This window comes from Gracilinanus agilis, chromosome 4, assembly GCF_016433145.1.
Source record: "Gracilinanus agilis isolate LMUSP501 chromosome 4, AgileGrace, whole genome shotgun sequence".
NCBI lineage: Eukaryota > Metazoa > Chordata > Mammalia > Didelphimorphia > Didelphidae > Gracilinanus > Gracilinanus agilis.
The window spans coordinates 212,507,532-212,524,356 of NC_058133.1; the positions used below are offsets into that span (position 1 = coordinate 212,507,532).

General features: G+C 41.2%; 1 protein-coding gene across 1 annotated transcript in view; it reads left to right on the forward strand.

Annotated features, from left to right (window-relative positions):
• Positions 1 to 16,825, forward strand: part of LOC123246219 (protein sidekick-2-like) — a 177,993-nt gene that overhangs the window by 137,497 nt on the left and 23,671 nt on the right. Inside the window, exons 30-33 of the mRNA XM_044675152.1 lie at positions 5,547 to 5,769; positions 13,252 to 13,416; positions 14,700 to 14,840; positions 16,561 to 16,699. Of these exons, the coding sequence (XP_044531087.1) occupies positions 5,547 to 5,769; positions 13,252 to 13,416; positions 14,700 to 14,840; positions 16,561 to 16,699 (668 nt within the window). The remainder of the gene's footprint in view (positions 1 to 5,546; positions 5,770 to 13,251; positions 13,417 to 14,699; positions 14,841 to 16,560; positions 16,700 to 16,825) is intronic.

The following is a 16,825-nucleotide window of genomic DNA, read 5'->3' on the forward strand; positions in this document are numbered from 1 at the left end:
GAAGGAAGGAAGGAAGGAAGGAAGGAAGGAAGGAAGGAAGGAAGGAAGGAAGGAAGGAAGGAAGGAAGGAAGGGAGGAAGGGAGAGAGGAAGGGAAAGAAGGGAGGGAGGAAGGGAAAGAAGGGAGGGAGGAAGGGAAAGGAGGGAGGGAGAAATCTACCACCAGGAAACCAGGTTCTCCCTAAGCATCTTACCACAGATGGTGCTGTCCCTTTTTCCTCACCTGCCACAACTACCTTCTGGATTTGGTACCTGATCTCCAGAGGCCTTATACTCTGCCACCTTCCCTCAAGGAAGAAAGCCTGTTGTACAGCCCCACTTCCTGGTTCCCCTATTCTTTCTCCTGTTCCCATAAATATTCATATTCCTTAGGGGGAAAAAAGTGGAGGGAGAGCAATGTACTAGCTATAATTTAACAAAAACTTTTGCATAATTGGTGGATAAAAATGGAAAATGGGTGTTGTAATTTAGTAAGCAGAATCAATGTGTTTCTTCTGTTTGGGTCTGCCCATCTCTGAGAGGGATCTTTTTCAACTTTGACAGCCACTGAAAAATCAAGCACAGAAGTCAACTGAGCTTAGAACCAGGCCTTTAAATCACTGCATTACCAATTGCTAAAACCACAAGTTTCAAAAATAACAAAATATGATCAATCATATTGCGATAGCTTTAAAAAAATTACATTTTAAAGTGAGAGCAAAAAGAGAAGTTTTTTGTGCCATAAGTAAAATAATTAGTTTTAAAATATTATTATTTTTATTTTTATCTCATTCTGTTATTTTACTCCTGGAATGTACCATCAAAAACCTTTTTGGAGAAGGCAGCCAGGTGGCTCAGTGGATTGAGAGCCAAGCCTAGAGATGGGAGGTCCTGGATTCAAATGTATCCTCAAGACACTTCCTAGCTGTATACCCCTGGGCAAGTCACTTAATCTCCATTGCCCAACCCTTACTGCTCTTCTACCTTGGAACCAATATGCAGTATTGATTCCAAGATGGAAGGTAAGGGTTTAAAAAAAAAATTTTGAGACCTTTGCTCAAAGCTACTCCTCATGGATCCCATGGCTCCAGCAATACCCACTGGGGATTGGACAGCAGACACTCTGAGTTTACTCAGTACAGAATGGGATTTCTCTAGAGCTGATGAATCCACCCCTTTGGGGAAGTTTGTAGCATAAATATGGACTCTTGGCCAAGGATCATGAGTGCAGGGGACTTGGCTCAAGCTCATCCCAGCCCAGAGGTAGCTTTCACCCCCACAGAGAGTTTTTTCCCCACTGAGGTCACACATTGGGTATATTCCCAGGGCTAGAGTGTCCCAGTGGGCTTGGGAAGCTGTTAGATCTTCTTTCACAACAGAGATCAGACCGAAGGGTGCTCTAACCAAGGCAGCCTCCTCTCCCCGGCTCAGAGCAGTCTCTGAGTCTTGTCTCTGCCCCACAGCTCCTGTAATTGTACCAGCCTCTCCTGTCATGCCTGAAACTGAATCATGAGAACTTCCAAAGCCATCAGAGGCTGAGCTGCTGATAAGTTTGCTCAGGGGGCTACTCTCCCAGCTCCCGTTTCACCACTGGCTGTGACACCTGCTTTTCCAGGGCTCGGCTTACCCTGAGGAGCTCTTGGCCACTGCCAGCTCCCTCTTCCAAGTTAGGCTTCCAAGTTCATCAAAGATGCCAGAGTCAGGATCAGAGCTGCTGTCATAAGACATCAAGTCTTCAGTGGCATCAGACTAGGTGATCTCAGTTTTTAAGAGGGAGAAGGGGGACAGCTGGGTGGCTCAGTGGATAGAGAGCCAGGCTTAGAGACAGGAGATCCTGGGTTCAAATTTGGCCTCACACTTCCTAGTCATATTACCCTGGGCAAGTCACTTAACCCTCATTGCCTAGCCCTTACTTCACTTCTGCCTTGGAACCAATATTCAGTATTAATTCTAAGACCGAAGATAAGGATTTTTTACAAATAAAAAGTGAGGAGGGAATGTTTCTATGTCTGTTATGACATCAGTAGTCACTCAGAGACTATCAAGAAATCATCATGAATAGCTAGTAATTAAAATGGAAAATATATAATAATTTCCTTTTTTAAAAAAAAAAGGGGGGGGGAGGGAGTCATTTCTGTACCTGTTACGATGACAGCAATCACTCAGGGGCTATCAAGAAATCCACTAGTAATTAAAATGGAAAATATCTAATAATTTTATTTTCTTATAAAGGAGAGGAGAGCCGTTCTATACCTGTTACATAATGACAGTAGTCATTCAGGGGCTATCAAGAAATCACACAAGTAATTAAAATGGAAATATCTAATAATTTCATTTTTTTTAAAGGAGAAGAGGGCGTTTCTGTACCCGTTATGATGACTGTAGTCACTCAGGAGCTATCAAGAAATCACAGTAAATAGCTAGCAATTAAAATGGAAAGCATCCAGTAAATTTCCATTTTTGAAAAAAGGAGAGGGGGTTGTTTCTGTACCTGTTATGATATCAGTAGTCATTCAAGGACTGTCAAGAAATCAGAGTGAATAGCTAGTAATTAAAACAGAAAATACCCATTAGTTTCTGTAGATAATTACACTGATATAAGAAAGCAGTAATAATATTGATATTGATTTGGCTGCTGTATCAGGAAGTCATGAGTTCAGATCCTGCCTCAGGCAAAATCATTTAACCTTTTCCAGCCTCAGTTTCCTTATCTGTACAATTTCTTTCCAGTCACATCCAACTCTCATGACCTCATTTGGAATTTTCTTGGCCAAGATATTTCCTTCTCCAATTCAGGAGGAGCAGCTAGGTAGCCTCGTATAAAGTGTGACAGGCCTGGAATCAGGATGGCTTCTCTTCTTGAGTTCAAGTTTGGCCTCCAACATTTACTAGCTGTGTTACACTGAGCAAGTCTCTTTGCCCTGTTTGCTTCAGTTTAGCGAGAAGGAGATGGCAAACCACTCCAGGATTTTTGCTGAGAAAACCCCAAATGGGTCAGATGTGACAGGAAACGACTAAATTTGTTGTGAGGGCCAAATGAGATAATATACATAAAGTCCTTTGCAAACCATAAAACACCATATAAATGCTATTATTATTATTATTATTATAGCAAAGAGTTCCTAAGTATAATAGCAAATATTTAATAATTCCAAAGATATCAAAATCTCCTGATTTTGATAATTCCAAAGATATCAAAATCTCCTGATTTTCAACCATTGCAATAGCTGATAATTGTTTTTAAACCCTTACCTTCCATCTGAGAATCTGTACTGTGTATTGGTTCCAAGGCAGAAGAGCAGTCAGGGCTAGGCAATGGAGGTTAAGTGACTTGCCCAGGGTCACACAGCTAGGAAGTGTCTGAAGCCAGATTTGAACCTGGGACCTCCCGTTTCTGAATTTGGGTCTCAATCCACTGAGCCACCCAGCTGCCCCCTTAATACCTATTTTCCATTTCAGTTATTAGCTATTGTCAGGGCAGCTGGGTGGCTCAATGGATTGAGAGCCAGGTTCAGAGATGAGAGGTCCTGGGTTCAAATCTGGCCTCCGACACTTTTTTAGCTGTGTGACCTTGGGCAAGTCACTTAACCCCCATGGCCTAGCCTTACTGCTCTTCTGCCTTGGAACCAATACACAGAACTGATTCTAAGATAGAGTTATGGGTTAAAAAAAATAAAAACCTACTCAATCCAGTTGCAAACATTCCACATGAGAGGAATAAACATTGGTTTGGCTCTTTCTGCTCAGTCCAGATGGCTTCCCAAATATACTTCCAGTGTGTGCCTAGCAACCCTGTCATGCAGCTAGCCAAGGGACTCCCAAAGCATGGCGCCCAATAGGAACTTAATGCCTGGCCGTATTTCATCCTTCCAGGGCATAGACAGGTAGAGGATAGGGGGACAGAATGTGAATATTACTACTTTTAGACCTGTTGGATTTTTCCAGATATACCAAGGAGGACCAGAATTTGTCCCCAAGCATTTCAATGGGAACTTTCTGCCTGTCTCCATTTCTATATGAAGTGGGTGGTAGGAGCCCAAGATGAGACAGCTTGGTAGAGTAATGGACAGAAGGCTAAATGTGGAGTCAGGAAGACCTAAGTTTAAATCTTTTCACATGAATCACTGACTGTGTGACTCTGGGCATGTCATTTAACTTGTTCTCCTTATTTTGAAAATAATTATATTTTTCTTTATTTTTCTAAATTTTCTTTATTTTTCTTTATATTTTTTCTACCCTTACTTTTTATCTTAGAATCAATACTGTATAGATTCCAAGGCAAAAGAGCAATCAGGGCTGGGCCATGGGGGTTAAGTGACTTCCTTAGGATCACACAGCTAGAAAGTGTCTGAGGCCAGATTTTATTTTATTTCTTTTTAAATTTTCTTTTAAATATACATTTTTTCACTTATTCATTTTTAAAATTTTTGAGTTAAAATAAATTCCCTCCCTCCCTCCCTAGAGCCCTTCTTCACTCACTCTTTGATTGAGAAGGCAAGTATTATATCAATTTTACAAATAAAGTCATGCAAAACATATTTCCATATTAACCATATTCAAGTTTCCTCATCTTTAAACAAGAAATGATAATATCACCTGCCTCACAGGGTTATTTTTGTTTTTAAAACCCTCACCTTCCTCCTTAGAATCAACACTGTGTATTGGTTCCAAGGCAGAAGAGTGGTAAGGGCTGGGCAATGGGGTTAAGTGACTTGCCCAGGGTCACACAGCTAGGAAATATCTAAGGTCATATTTGAATGCAGGACCCCTCGTATCTAGGCGTGGCGCTCAATCTACTGAGCCACCTAGTTGCCTCCTGCTTCACAGGGTCATTGAGGGAATCAAGTGAGAAAATAACTATAAAGCTCTCTGCAGATCTTTTTTTTTTTTTTTAACTCTTACCTTCTATCTTAGAATCAATACTATTTCAAGGCAGAAGAGTAGTAAGGGCTGGGAAATGGAGGTTAAGTGACTTGCCCAGGGTCACACAGCTAGGAAGTATCTGAGGCCAGATTTGAACCTAGGACTTCCCATCTCTAGACCTGGCTCTCCATCCCCTGAGCCACCCAGCTGCCCCCTCTGCAAATCTGTAATGTTAATATTAAATGTCCTTTTGTTGATGTTTAGTCATTTCAATTGTATCTGACTCTTTGTGACCCCATTTGGGGTTTTCTTGGCAAAGACATTGGAGTGGTTTGCCATTTCCTTCTCCAGCTCAGTTGACAGATGAGGAAACTGAGGCCAACAGGGTTAAATGACTTGCCCCAGGTCACCATAGCTAATAAATGTCTAAGACCGGATTTGAACTCAGATCTTCCTGACTGCAGGCCAGGAACTCTCTCTTTTGTTCCAGAAGTCACATAGCGGCCCCCTATAAATGCTTAGCTATTGTTACTATTTAGAAAGAAGGGACCTTAGCAGTCCTTTAGTCCAAGTTGCTGGTTTTACAGAGGAGGTAAAGGGTCAGAATTTGGTGCGAGAGGCCTGAACCTGATAGCAAGAAACAGTTTAGGGGAAGAAGGGGAGCCGGGGAGAAGGCAGAAGAGAAGCCTTTCTCTTTACGGCCAGGTGCTTCCGCGCCGGGGAGCTGTGTGCTTCCAGAGCACCTGCAGCCCGTCTTTGTGGCGTGGGGCCTTCCCCTTCCTCCCCGCCACCTCCCTCCATCCTCGGACTCTGGGAGGACCGCATCGCTTCGGCGGTGCCGAGCTCATTCAGGGCCCTGCCCTGACAGATGTCGGCCACGATTCATTTCAAAGACAGCCTTTGCCCTCCGGCCACGTGGGCCCACCAAGCAAAGCAAAAAAGATAAAGGCAGCTTTGCATCCTCCCATGCCCTCCACCTAGGGACAGACACACACGTTCCCTAGAAACGGGCTCCGTTAACCCACGGCTGGCAGCCAGGCCTGCAGCAGGGCCCACCTAGCAGCCTGGGGAATACCAACCAACCCTGCCTTGAGCCCCATTTTTTTCCTCTCCATTTGTTGTGGGAATAAGATGGGTTAAATAACAGGACGGAGACTCGACTTCTTCTATTGCTCTTTGGTTTTTCCATCCCCTAGAGAGCCCTCTATGTGCCCCTGCCTCCTGCCCGCAGAGCACCACTCCTTTTCACAAAGAAAAGTATACAAAAGAAATGGGGGAAATGATTCCGAAAAACTAACCACCAGTTATTGTTGGTATTCCACACCCAAATGTATATGTAACTTATGTGAAGAAGGGAGAAAGGTGACTTCTTTTTTTTTTTAAAACCCTTACCTTCCATCTTAGAATCAATACTATATATCCGTTTGGAGGCAAAAGAGAGGTAAGGGCTAGATAATGGGGGTTAAGTGACTTGTCCAGGGTCACCCAGCTAGAAAGCGGTGCCTTCTTTTGTCTCTTCTTTGGAGCCAAGCTTATCCATTATAACATCATCAAATTTTGGGGTTTTTTTTGTTTATTTGTTTGTTTTAAACCCTTACCTTTGTGCAATCAGAATTTTGTACTCCAGGACTACATTTCCCAGAACCCCACTTTCGTCCTTACGTTTTGGAGATAAAATTTCTTTAACCATGCCCCTCCTCCGGTCTCTTCTCCCACCTTCGAGATCCGGTAAACTTGTCTTCACTCAGGCTATGCTTTTCCTCTACTTCAAGTGATTATTAATAAATCTTGTAAAATATAGTAATTGGAGTTATTGAATATTAATTTTAATCCTATACCTCCTGTCTTAGAATCCATACTGTGTATAGGCTCCAAGGCAGAAGAGTGGTAAGGGATAGGCAATGGGGGTTAAGTGACTTGCCCAGGATCACACAGCTAGGAAGTGTCTACGGCCAGATTTGAACCCAGGTCCTCCCATCTCTAGGCCTGGCTGTCTATCTATTGAGCCACTCAGCTGTCCCCTCAAATTCCGTTTTTAATTAATCTTTTTTTTTATTAACACTTAACTTCTGTCTTGGAATCAATATCATGTATTAGTTTCAAGGCAGAAGAATGGTAAAGGCTAGGCAAATGGAGTTTAGTAACTTGCCCAGGATCACACAGCTCGGAAGTGTCTGAGGCCAGATTTCCCATCTCTGGGCCTGGCTCTCAATCCACTGAGCCACCCAGCTGTTCCTTCATGACTTTTAATCTGGCCTCAGACACTAGCTGTGTGACCCTGGATAAGTTACTCTTTGCCTCAGTTCTTCATCTGTCAGGTAAGCTATCACCACTCCAGCATCTTTGCTGACAAAACTCCAAATTGGTGTTTTGTTGGAGACTCGGAGGTGATGAACAATAACGAAAATATAATTTGTAGTCTAGAAATTTAAGTCATTTCTACTTTTTAAAAAAATAATCCTTATCTTCTGTCTTAGAATGATACTAATTTGAACCTAGAACCTCCCGTCACTAAGCCTGACTTTCCAGCCACTAAGCCAGCTAGCTGCCCCAGACTTGTTTTTTAATGAATCATTGACTCAATTTCCAATCTTTTTCTTCATTTTTTAAGCATCATTATCATTACTCTCTAATCTCTGTGTAGACCTCCTCACAGTATATCTCTTCACAAAAGAAAAAATAAAGCCCTCTATTGTAACAAATAAGTATGGTCACACAAATCAAATTCTCATGTTGAAAATATTCAGAATCTTAAATAATTTTTAAATTTTCTTCTTTATTTTCTTCCAGTAATAAATTTACACATAAGTTTTCCATGGTTACATGATTCATGTTCTCTCTCTCTCCTCTTCTCTCTCCCCTCCTGGAGTTGATAAGCAATTCCACTGGGTTATACATGTATTATCACTCAAAACCTGTTTCCATATTATTCATTATTTGTAAGAGAGTAATCTTATAAAACCAAAACCCAAATCATCTACCCAAATAACTAAGTGATAAATCATGTTTTCTTCTTCAGGAAGTTTTAAATATTAGAATTGTTCTTTGATTGTTTCACAAGATTCACTTTTAAATTCATCTATTTCTTGGCTTTTTCTTTTATGACTAGTTCAGTTTCTTTTTCTGAAATTGCATCATTTAAAATTTCAAATTATTATTCCATTAATCTAGGCATTATATTTCTTATAAATATTCATCCATTTTATTTAACATTATTTTTACCATGTAACTAGACAAAATTGCTTCCAATAAATTCCCTTATTATCTTCTTATTGTGAATCCTTTTTTGTTTTTAATATTGGCAATTTGGTTGTCCTCCCTTGTTTTAGCTAAAATTTTGTCTTTTTTAGATTTTTGATATTTCCATTATTTTGATTTTGTTTAAACAGCTCCTGGTTTTAGTTTTCATCTTAGTGATTTTTAATTTGAGTTTTAAGTATTTTTTTATTTTTAGAATTTATATTTTTATGTCCTGGAGGAGTGTCAGATGTGTTGCTTTTCTAATTTTTTTTTTAGTTGCATGCATTGATTTTTTCTTCTTCTCTTTTGTTAATGAAAATGTTAAGAGATGAAAATTGCCCCTGCCACTTTAGCTTCATCCCAAAAGTGTACATTGTCTCATTATTTTCTTTGCCAAAATTATTATTTTTTGTTTTATTTCTTTTTTTAGTTGAAAGATATTTTATTTTCCCAATTACATATAATGATATTTTTCAACATATGTTTTTCAAAATTATAAGATGCAAACCATCTCCCTCCCTTGATTCCTTCTCCCTACTTGGGGAAGGTAACCAATCTGATCTGGGCTATGCATGTATTATCATGCAAAACACACTTCCATATTGGTCACTGTTATAAAAGCACACTCGTACAAAACCAAAATCTCATAATAAAACTGAAAATAAATTGATGTGAAAGACAGTATGCTTTGATCTGCATCTAACTCAACAGTTTTTTCTCTGGAGGTGGATAGCATTCCGTGTCATAAATCCTTCAGAATTGTTCCAGATCATTGCATTGCTGAAAGTAGCCAAGTCTTATTGTTACTGTGTACAATGCATCAGTTCCTGTAGATCTTTCCAGCTTTTCCTGAAATCATCTTGATTGTCATTTCTTATAGCACAATAGTATTCCATCACAACATGTACCACAATTTGTTCAGCCATTCCCCAATTGTTGGATATTACTTCAGTTTCCATTTCTTTGCCACCACAAAAAGGGCTGCTATAAATATTTTTATACAAGTAGGTCCTTTCCCCTTTTTTATAATCTCTTTGAAATTATTATTTCTATGATTTAGTCTTTGATCTACTATTTCTTTAAGAATAAATTAGTTTCCATTTAACTCTGAATCCTTTCTCCAAATGCCCTTTGTGATCAGGAAAAAAAAGTGTTTAATTTTTCTCCTTGTTTATGAAATTTTTACACTTTAGAACTTATCCAATCCTTGTAAAGATATCATACACAGCTGAGTTATGTATATTGTTTTTATTCTTCAGTAATCACCAAAAACCTATCATATCTATCTTTTCTGTATTTAGGTTCTTAACTTCTTTCTTACTTATATTTTTTTCAGATTTTTCTAGGTTTGAAAGAGTCACATTGAGGTCCTTAACTATTATAGTTCTGTTGTCTATTTCTCTCTGTAATTTGATTAGCTTTCCCTTTAAGTACTAAGATGATACCCATAGAAGTTAAGTAGTGATATTAATTCATTTTTCTGAAGAATTTAAGAATAATGTGGTTCCCCTGCTTTCAGACTGTGACATTCCTATATATTTTTAGTAAGGGTTTCCTTCAAGAGTTGCCTAATAGAATCTTTCTAGGTTCACTTTTATGTTTTCTTGAAAAATAATGTCTAGGTTTTTTTACTTGGTTTCAGTTTTCAAAGTCCATTGATTCTTTTTTTTTTTCTAAACCTTTTACCTTCTGTCTTAGAATCAATACTAAGTATCAGTTTCAAGGCAGAAGAGTAGGAAGGGTTAGGCAACTAGGATATTAACTGACTTGTCAAGGATCACACAGCTAGGAAGTGTCTGAAGTCAGGTATGAACCCTGGACCTCCTGTCTCCAGGACAGGCTATCTATCCACCTAGCTATTCTTGAGTCCACAGATTCCTTCATTGTTTCTCTTCAATCTTTTCCTGGTCAATTCTTTTTGATAATACAAACTTCCCATTTTCTTTTAATTTTTTTTCTGTCTCATGGAATTGAGTCCTGGTTTTCAGAGTCCACTGCTTGGATTAGATTTTCCATCTTCTTTTCTAAGCTATTTATTCTCCTTTCCATTTTCATTCCCAAACTCTCATTTCATTTTTTTTTCATCTCTTGCTTCATTTCTTCTAGCCACTTTTGTTATTCCTTGGCCAAGTCATTTTTTTACCCCTATGGGTCATAATCTTAGGGTTTCTTTCTCTCTCTTTTTTTTTAGTTTAATCTCTTGGGTTTCTCTTACTTTATATTATTTCTTCAGATATTCCGTGTTTTCTTCTGTTTGCTCATATTTTCAGCCTCATTTCTTGATTTGTGATTTTGTTCTGCAGCAAATCCTGTTTTCAGTTCTACCTTCTTCCTTAATACCAGGCTTCTTCCTTTATCTCCTTGGGGAAAGGGTGGGTGCCCCACTGCAAGTTCTGACCTTGGCCAGACTCTGTCTTCTCCTTGCACAATCTCCAAACTCCAAGTCGATTCCTTCTCTTGCTGTGTCCCCAGCAGGCTCCAGTGCAATACCAAAGATCACTCTGGTCTCAGAACTCCTGTATTGTCCCCTAGCACAGGTACCTCAGTGCTCCATTGTCCCTGAATTCTGCTGTGGTTCCAATGCTCCAAGGAGTCTTTTTGAGCAGAGATCTTTGGTTCCTGGTTTTGTTCCTACTTCTATTCTAACAGGCAATGGTTGATCAGGAACAGGATCTGGCTTCAAATCCCCAGTACTGGAGCCCATTATTGCTTGTCTCTCCCCTAGCTGGCTGGCTTCTGTAGCTTCAGGTCTATTTGTGGGAACTCACACTGGCTTCCCTGGCACAGTGACAGCCTTTTCCCAGCTCTGCCAACTTCTCATTAGTTTATCTGAGTTTGCACTGGCTTCCATGGTGCGTTCCTCTTCCCACCTTTCCCACCTCTACCTGCTTCTACATTTACCTGCTCTTGTGCTGGCTTCCCCAGTGAGACTCATTTATTTCCCCCTGCCAACTTTTGGCTTTCTCTGTATTCAGTTCAAGACTAGCTAGAGGAGCTTACTTATGATTCTTTTCAGATTTCTTTATTGCTAGTCTTTGGAGATCCTTTTTTTTTTTTAAACCCTTAACTTCTGTTTTAAAATCAATACTGTTCCAAGGCAGAAGAGTGGTAAGGGCTAGGGAATGGGGGTAGGAGATCCTTTTCAAATATTTGGTGGGGTCTTATGGGACAACAGAGCTTTCCTATGACCTCTCACATAGTAATCCTTTTTTTTTTTAAACCCTTACCTTCTTTCTTACCTTCTACAAGAGAAGAGTGGCAAGGGCTAGGCAAATCGAAATGACTTGCCCAATGTCACTTGACTAGGAAGTGTCTGAGGCTAGATTTGAACCCAGGTCCTCCTGACTCCAGACCTGGATCTGATTGCTAGCTGCTCCCTTCACATAATCATTTTTACCAGAAGTATATTGCCCAGTTGTATAGGCAGCAATTACACAGCTAAATTTCAAACCCAGATCCTCTGACTTCAAACCCAATGCCCTTTTCACCATACCACAGTACCTTCCAGGGAGCTAACTTTTGTTCATTCCTGTGTGATCTAAGGTTGCTTTGGACTGGGGTACCCATACACAAGCCCTCCTCCTACTCACGTGATTGTATCCTTCCTGTCTTTTTTTAATTCAAATATATTTTATTTTCCCAATTACACGTAATAATCATTTTCAACATACATTTTCTGAAATTAAAATATACAAATTTTCTCCCTCCCTCCATGCTCTCAGAGATGCTAAGCAATTTGGCCTGATACTCTTCCTGACTTATAAGGTTTCTGCCCTTACCACTGAGTCCCACTCTATCCAGATGGTCAGGGTATGCTCCCTTTGAGATGCATAATGCCCTTTCCTTCTCCCACACCTATCTCCATGATGAATGATTAGTGGAGCCATGATTGGTGCTTGCCCATTCCTTTTGAATTTATACATCTTCTGCTCATTGCTTTTTTTATGAGGCAGTGGTAAATTACATACCATTACAAAAAAAACCATACAATCTTTTTTATTTAACCCTGACCTTAGAATCAATACTATGTATTGGTTCCAAAGAAGGAGTGGTAAAGGCTGGGCAATTGGGGTTAAGTGACTTGCCCAGGGTCACACAGCTAGGAAGTTTCTGCAGCTAGATTTTAACTCAGGACCTTTTATCTACAGGCCTGACTCTCTATCTACTGACCAACCTAGCTTCCACAAAAACCATATAGTCTTTTTTTTTTAACCTTTGCCTTCTGCCTTAGCATCAATACTATATATTGGTTTCAAGGTAGCAGAGTGGTGATGGCTAGGCAATCAATGCTAAGGGACTTGCCCAGGGTAACACAGCAGGAAATGTCTGAGGCCATTTGAACCCAGGACCTCCCATCTCTAGGTTTAGCTCTCAAACCACTGACCTGTCTAGCTGCCCCCAATATCCTATAGTCTTAAACAAAATAAAGAAGGCACCCATAGATCAAAGTAAAAAACTATAGGAAATTGATTCCCCAAGAAGAAGGAGGAAGCTAGATGAAACATGAGGAAGGAAAGCAAAAATAACAGATATTGCCTGATCTAAAATATACTACTCCCCAGATCCTCCTCATTCTTAATGAAAAAGATGAGGCTTAAACTAATCACATCACTATTCTTAGCACAATGCCTGGCATAGAGAAGGTACCTAATAAATGATTATTGACTTGCATTAAGAGTATCTCACATTCTTTGAGATCTTACAGTAGGCACAGTTAAGTGGCTCAGTAGATAGAGAGCCAGGACTAGAGACAAGGTCCTGAGTTCAAATATGTCCTCAGACACATCCTAGCTGTATGACCCTGGGCAAGTCATTAAAACCCCAGTTACCTCTCCTTTTACCAGTCTTCTGCTTTAGAACCAATATGTAGCATCAATTCTAAGACAGAAGACAAGGGTTATTTGTTTTTGTTTTTGTTTTTTTAATCTTGCTGGTGAGAAATCCTCCCTGCTACAATTTAAGCTTCTTTCCCCTGTTATTTGATGAACAAAAGACTGCTGATAAAGTTAGCTCCAGTGTGGTAGGGGTAGGCTTGGGGAGTCGGCACCTCGGGGGAAAGCTGAGAAAAGAGGAGAGTCATTGGAGATGGAGATGCAAGATGAGGTTCTCCCTCTTTTCCCTCCCCCTCCCCCCCCCCGGGAGATTAACCTCCTCTTCTCTGGTCTTGCAGATGAAGGGCTGTGGGACATCCTCATCAAGGACATTCCTAAGGAAGTGACCTCATACACGTTCAGTATGGACATCTTAAAGCATGGGGTCAGCTATGACTTCCGCGTCATTGCTGTCAATGACTATGGCTATGGCACCCCTAGCAGCCCATCCCAGTCTGTCCCAGGTACTGACTCTTGGGGTCTGGGGAGGTGGGTGGGTGGTGGGAAAAGCTGGCTAGGGGAAGCATCCAGATATGCCATCTCTGTAGTCATGGTAGACGAGGGAAGGAAGGGAAGGCACAGCCAGGATAGGACAGGGTTGGGAGCGGGAGGCTGGGGTGGTGAGGATTCCCACCAAGTCATTTTTCCTGTGTTCTTCAGAACAGCGAGCCCAGGTGGCAGGGAATTGATTCCGCTTTCAACTTTGTAGGAGACTAGAGGGTTTATCTTCTCTGGACTCAGCCGCCTCTTTTTGGTTACTATTAAAGGAATCCAGCAGGGAAGGGGGAGGATAAATCCATCATTTTGAGATGGGAGTTTCAATGGAACTAGAAACTGAGATCCCTAGAGAGGCCCAGGGCACCGTGCCAATGAGTTGTTTGTTTCCTTGGTAACTAAAAATACCCAGGCAGGGTCAGTAGCCTCTGGAGAAGCAACCTCCAAGAATATTGGGGATTATCTGGGTGAACTAAGAATTTTCATCCTCACGTCTCCAATCTTCTTTGCCCTCTGAGATATTCTAGAGTTTAAGATGAGACTGGATTTCTTGATCCTATGCCCCAAAGCCTAGTCATTATTTAAAATCACTTACAACAGTAACACTGAGTTGTCTCTTCCCAACTTCCTACCCCTGTGAGTCAGGGGTATAACTAAAGTTTTCTGTGCTCTGGGTAAGTTCCAAGAATTTGCCCTGCTCCTTTCTTCCTCCCCCATACTCTCATGGGAAAATATCCATCTTCCCCTAGGATTCAATAAAAATACCTAAACTCCTAGTCAATCAGCAATGTCTGGTGAGCACCTGCTATGAACAGATCACCATATCGGACTCTTTAAAAGAACTCAGAAATACTTGTCGTACCCCAGTACACCATCCCTGGATGGAAAGAGAGGTGATAGTCAGTCCCCAAAGGGAAGTGATATACAATCCTCCCTGGGAGAGAGCCCATTCTGATGCCCCCAATGAGATTCATTTCCTTCTTTACCACCAGAAGAGATTCAAAGTGAGGGCTAGAACTGACTTCAGGAAATATGCTCCAGCCTAGCTACGGAGCAGGCTAGATACCTTCCCCTGCACACCCAGGACCATTTACCTCTTCAGAGAGTGCAGAGGTACCAACCCTGCCCAGGCACAGCTTGGGACAGTTAACAGGATCCCAGTTGTAAAGCGCATCCCCTGATTAGCAGGAATCTAAGCCGAGAAAGGGAGGAGGTGAGCATTCTAGGTGCTGACTCCCAACCCATGTTCTAGCCCAGAAAGCCAATCCGTTCTATGAAGAGTGGTGGTTCCTCGTGGTCATCGCCCTGGTCGGCCTCATATTTATCCTTCTGCTGGTCTTCGTTCTCATTATCCGTGGTCAGAGCAAGAAGTATGCCAAGAAGTCAGACTCTGGTAAGTTGGGGACTTCATTCTACTAAGGGATTTGAGACCATTACTCATGTCCAGAACTATAACTAGAAATATTTTCACCTGGTCCAAAAATCGTAGAAGGCCAATGGAGAGGATAGGAAGGAAGAGATAGTATAAAGTACAATTTGACAGCAGAGATAATCATACCAAGAAGAGGAAAGGAGAGGATCCAACCCTTGATACTGTGGATTTTAAAATTAATATTCAATATCTCCAAGTATCATGTTTATAGAGATTTATTAATATTTAACTAGAGAGCTAGAGAACACAGGGAAAGTTCCCCACTCACTTCACGTGGAAGAGAGAGCTAGAGGGGCATTACCCAAAACTTATATGCAATCACACAAAAGAGGCACGTAAACAGAAAGGAAAAAGAATTGTAGGTAATACAAAAGGGAAGTTTGGGTAATGTAGTTTTAGGGATTCAAGATTTTCCAACTATACACCATTGTAGAGAAAAGGTGAAACATGACAGAAGTGGATAGAAGGGGACAGCTAAGTGGCTCAGTTCTAGATATGGGAGGTCCTGGGTTCAAATTTGCCTCAGACACTTCCTAGCTGTGTGATCCTGGGCAGATCACTTAACTCCCGTTGCCCAGCCCTTACCACTCTTCTGCCTTGGAGCCAGTAAGCAGTATTGATTCTAAGATGGAAGATAAGGGTCTAAAGGGGAAAAAAAAGAGTGGACAGAGGAAAGATTAGGGGAACCTGAAAAGAGCTAAAGGACCCCACGGTGTAGAAACAGCAGTCATCAAAGATAAGAAACGTGCCTCCCTTCTGATCTTGAGACAGAGTACTTGGTTCTGTTAATTGGAATTTGGGAAATGCCATCTAAAAGTATATATATATTTTCTATGGACACGTGGGAATTATCAAACTACATTTCCCGTGGTCCAACGGGTTTCCGTTTCCAGTTCTTTGGGTATGGGAATGCCTGTGTCACCACGCAGAGGACAGTTTAGATGAGAGAATCGAAAGTAGTCTCGCCCCTCTTTAGCTAGTAGGCAGGGAAGAGAGGAGAGGTAATAATAATGGAGGAGGTGGCAGTTTTCGTGGTCTAATGATTTATCTCTATCAGCATGGCTTTAATTGAAATACTAACTTATATATTTATATCAGTCTTTATTATTTTTAATCATAACAGTTCCATGCTGGTTACAGATCTGTTCAAGGGGCAGGGACTTAGAAACTAATTTGTCTTTGCCAAGTGCCTGAGGTCAACCCCAAAGAATTTAATTCAGTTAAAGGAGACATTTATTTCAAGTCAAGATGTTTGTGGGAGTCAGTAGATCAATGTTGTGGTAGCAAGGGAGAGGAGTGGCAAGGCCAAGTCCAACCATTAATTTTGGAGCGGGGAGAAGATCATGAAGAAGACCACACAAGCAATCCAGCATTATAGTACAAGTGACAAGTATCAATACTCCTTCCTCCTCTCAGGAGAAGATGCACTCACTCAATAGATGTGGAATGAAAATTGTCCCTTCTCTTTCCTTCTTGCCCCCTCTAGTATTTCTATCCATTCACTTCAGTGGTTTTAATCTGATCCCCACAGGAAAAACCAGGGAGGGGAAGGGGTTCTCTCTCAAGGGAAACCCACCTGCCTCCTCCTCCACCCCAGAATACAAGACCACCAAACACTCTGGAGAAAATACAGTAGAAGTGGCCAACTATCCATCATTCCTCCTCTTTCCCTTCCCCCCAGGAAACAATGCCAAATCTAGTGCCTTGGGTCATGGAGAAATGGTGAGCCTGGATGAAAGTAGCTTCCCAGCTCTGGAACTCAACAACCGACGTCTCTCGGTCAAGAACTCCTTCTGTCGGAAAAATGGGATCTATACCAGGTAGAGAATATTCTGTAAGGTAGGCGGGAGGCTGGAAGCCTTGTGAGCTGGATATCAGAGTTCTCTGAATTCCCAAATGTTGAGAAGAGGGCCTGGAACCTGAATACAGACAAGGAATTGAGGCCA